The sequence below is a fragment of the Limulus polyphemus genome, unplaced genomic scaffold (assembly GCF_000517525.1).
Source record: "Limulus polyphemus unplaced genomic scaffold, Limulus_polyphemus-2.1.2 Scaffold1835, whole genome shotgun sequence".
Lineage (NCBI taxonomy): Eukaryota > Metazoa > Arthropoda > Merostomata > Xiphosura > Limulidae > Limulus > Limulus polyphemus.
In genome coordinates, this window is record NW_013667445.1 from 193,291 (window position 1) to 197,544 (window position 4,254).

Genomic DNA, 4,254 nt, shown 5'->3' on the forward strand with positions numbered 1-4,254 from the left:
ACAGGGATACTAACACACAAACCTGAAGACAGGGATACTAACACACAAACCTGGAATAGTTATACTAACACACTAACCTAGAAGACAGGGATACTAACACACAAACCTGAAGACAGGGATACTAACACACAAACCTGGAATAGTTATACTAACACACAAACCTAGAAGACAGGGATACTAACACACAAACCTGAAGACAGGGATACTAACACACAAACCTAAAAGACAGTTTCATAGCTTATGTTAAATACATTGTCTTTTTATTTTTTCCATTCACAAAATATCTGGAAATTGTCTTTAAAACGAAACCGTTTATTTTTAGTTATTTATGTATATATATATATTTGTACATTGCATGGAGAGTGTTTTATAACAGTGAACCTCAACAACATCAGCCTCTTGCTTTAATAAACGACAGCAGTATCAGGTATTCCACGTATAAAGCCCCTTTCCAAACTTCACAACATTCACACCAACCACATCAGCGAGATGGTTTTCAGAACATATCAGTTCTAGAAAATCAGAAGGTAGTCCACAGTCACTTAAACTTTCAGTAGCAAACACCGGTGGTGGCCCAGAAGACCCAGACCTAGAGGAGCTTGAAAAAGCCCCATTGAAAGGTATCGTTAGTTCGTGAGTTGCTAGGTGTGCTGAGAATTCTTCCTGAGTGGATTGCAGGAGGGAACAGAGGCCATGTAAAGCACTGGGTAGAATAGGACCAGAAATTTCAATCATCTGAAGGTCACTTGTACCTTGTTTGATCCAGCTCTGTCTGACCTAAAGATGTGAACATTAAAATCCAAACATGATTTGATACAATAAATTATATTCTCTTTTAGATCAAGGAGTAATGTAACACTGAAATATAAACGTAACTTAAAGTTATACTTTGAAAAATCACTTAAATTATTCATTACTTGTAGTAGCCAAATACTATATAGTTGATTTATTTACATAAATAATTGATTGGATTTCCCCCAAGCGTTTCTGGAAATGTATCTTTTATTATTTTCTTAATATTTTCAATGCCTAACTCATGAGATACAGCATGTGCTATTCTTTTTTTTTTTTATATCTACTTAAGTGTTTTTCTCGTTTTTTGTGAAATTAGAAAAACATTTTTTGATGATGTTTCAACTTTGAGTTTAGACTTATCAAAGTAGAAGCTAACAGAAAGAGTAAGGATATATAACATAGAAAGAAAACAGAAAAATAACAATGTCAGGCTAGCAGAAACAGCGGGAACTATAGGGGCACTCGGTAGAGAGCATACTTCCGCCATGTAGCATTGATCGTAATCGGCTCACAACAAATATCAAAATGTGTCCATTGTTACCAACGAACACGAACTATTTTTGGCAGGACAATGAGGAACAATATTCTACATGTGTCCACCAAGTTTCATCAAAGTCCAATCAGTTTTAACTGAATTACAGAGCTAAAACAATGTGAAAAATCTGTCTCCATGTTAACAGATAGGGATTTCTGTGACTTAGACCCTTCAAAACTTATCACTTCTAAGTTTAGGTGATAATCAAAATGTATATCAGCTTTTGCTCAAATCCATTCAGCTATTTACAAGAAATCTTGCTGACCAACACACACACACACACGGTTGAAAACATAACCTTCAGTGGCAGAGGTAATTATAATATAGAAACAAAACTGAAAATTAACAATGTAAAGCTAACGAAAAGATTAGGAATATATTATGTAAAGACACGATGGAAAATTAATAATGAGAAGTCTGAAGAAAGAATGAGGATATATAATGTTAAAAGATAATTGTGACAAAGTTAATTGAGAAACCAACAAAAAATATTTGCTAAATTTGCATGAAGCTATTGGAAATCTAACTGCCCCTAATTTAAGTGGTATACAAGAGGAAAGGCAGATAGTCAATATTATCCATTGCCAGTTCTTGTCAGACTGAATAGCAGGAGATGACCATCACTCTTATAACACACCCAGTCCCTAAGTGAAGAGCACAATTAGTTTTCTTTCTTGGCAGTAACAGGTTGTGAACCTCGGTTCCAAAGTCTCACTTTGTTCAACAGAAATGGTTACCTTTTTTAAAGATATGTCATTATAATAATTTTAAAAAAGGACAACTTGTGCTTCAATTGGTTGAAACCTGACAGGTTTCTGAAGTCTGTTTTTGGTAATAACAAGCACCTTGAAAGAATCAGAAGTTTATGTTTAAAACATAGTAATCATACATGTTTCATTCTGTGAAAGACCAAAGACATTCAGTGTATTCCAGGTGAAGGTAACTTGTGAGTGGATTAACGTTAGCAGAATGATAGATGGCAAGGCACGACAACAAAATTCTTTACTTTTCTCAAAACATCCTTACGTGAGTTAGAATTTATTTACAGGCCACCAACAGTTTCCTAAGAGAAGCTAGAATTCCTACAGAAGTCTCATTACAGCAATAAACAAATCGGTGACTGAACACAAAAGCTGGCCAATTGTTTATGTGATAGCTAGGTGTCACTGTTCAATGACTGTCACACGTGCAGGAAACTTATAAAATATTGCAGAATAAGTGTAAGCTTTATGGGATTTAAAGTGTTTCACTATGGCTATATTCTTCCTTTGTTTTATATCACATCAAGTCGCTCAATTTTATAACTTTCAATAAATAGTCTTCTTTAAAAAGTCACAAAGTCCAAGTGTTAGTGTGTGAAACATACCTTAAGGCTTCGAAGAGTTGCTCCGAAGAATCCTACGGGGGCAAGAAGAGTTGGAGGTATACCAGCTAATGGACCACTGTTGGTAATACAGGACCTACTATTTAACAAAAAGTTGAAAAGAGCTTGAACTTCTGGCCCTCTCACGCAGACGAGGGATTGAGGTCGTCTGTCAATTTTTTTATGCTTTTCCTTTTGTCTGAATTACTGTTAAGGTAAACCTGATTGATTCAATACTCTAAAAGATAGAAATGGCTGAAATCTACCATCAATTTCACACAAGTTTGACATAGTAAACTTTAGAAGTATTGTAATAGCCTTCATGGGCCTATCTTCTAATCATAACATACATTATAAACCTATACCTAATGTTGAAATTTTAATTTTCCTTCTAAATCCAAAGTTAAAATGTAAATAAATCCACAATATTAAAAACTAAGAAACTAAAATAAAAAAAAAGGAATGAACCAGCGTAAAGGTTACAGTTTTATTTTATGAGCATTCAGAGCAGGAAAATCTTGTTGGCTAAGCCCAAGACTTTCTAACCAGGTCACAGGTTCTTCATCACTTTCTGGATCTTTAAGTTCAGAATCTTTATTTTCCACAAGTCCTCTACATTAAAGAACCAAAACCACACTTTTACAAAGTGCAGGCTCTCAACGTAATGAAATGTATCCAGTTTTTAGAGATCAAGTGAGATTTAATTTAAAGATCTCTTTGGGGAATTTTTCCCAAAAAATATTTTATTCAATAAATAAAAATTAGAATTTTGAGAGAAATGTCACAACAAACAGACAGGCGCACACACACGCATACATATATATATATATGAGGCTGCAACAGTGGGTTAAAATAGGAAGAAAATTCAACCACATTAAAACATTTCTATAGACACATACTTTATCTGAATCATTCAAAATTTCATGAACAATTGTTTCTAAAGTACGCTATACATTTGGGCAGCTTAAGTAACAACTTTTTTCAAATTCATTACAACATGAACAAAATAATTTTCGACATTTCAACATACGTTTTAAATACGAAAGACAAATTTTACTGAATCCAATCAAAACTTATCAGTAAAAGTTAACATCGCTTTTGAAACAAGATTCTCAACAAACTAACCAAAATTATTTAAAGATATGAAATTTAAGTATAATTCATTCAATATAATAACTACTGATAACACCAGTATTATGAACAAAACAATGAATCCAGTAACAAGTGATTTCAGAAAATTCCCTTCCAAAAGCATTAGGGTAATTCATGAAGAAAGATCTATCTTATAAAATCACTAGGGTAACTCATCCCTGAAGAAGGAAGGTTTACCTTATAAAATCACTAGGGTAACTCATCCCTGAAGAAGAAGGTTTACCTTATAACAGCACTAGGGTAACTCATCCCTGAAGAAGGAAGGTTTACCTTATAAAAGCACTAGGGTAACTCATCCCTGAAGAAGGAAGGTTTACCTTATAAAAGCACTAGGGTAACTCATCCCTGAAGAAGGAAGGTCTATCTTATAAAATCACTAGGGTAACTCATCCCTGAAGAAGGAAGGACT

The 4,254-nt window shown here is 33.9% G+C and overlaps 1 protein-coding gene across 11 annotated transcripts in view; it reads right to left on the reverse strand.

The window, feature by feature from the left end:
• LOC106465101 (protein downstream neighbor of Son-like) overlaps positions 1 to 4,254 on the reverse strand; it is a 32,160-nt gene that overhangs the window by 2,451 nt on the left and 25,455 nt on the right. For 7 of the 11 annotated variants that reach the window (XM_022392940.1, XM_022392939.1, XM_022392935.1 and 4 more), the window contains exons 10-12: positions 3,177 to 3,305; positions 2,697 to 2,892; positions 162 to 777 (exon numbers count right to left, since the gene is read on the reverse strand). In XM_022392940.1, coding sequence (XP_022248648.1) covers positions 424 to 777; positions 2,697 to 2,892; positions 3,177 to 3,305 — 679 coding nt within the window. In that variant the 3' untranslated portion in view covers positions 162 to 423. Of the gene's footprint in view, positions 1 to 22; positions 778 to 2,696; positions 2,893 to 3,176; positions 3,306 to 4,254 lie in introns of all 11 variants that reach the window. The other 4 variants (XM_022392936.1, XM_022392933.1, XM_022392938.1 and 1 more) reach the window with 3 other exon arrangements.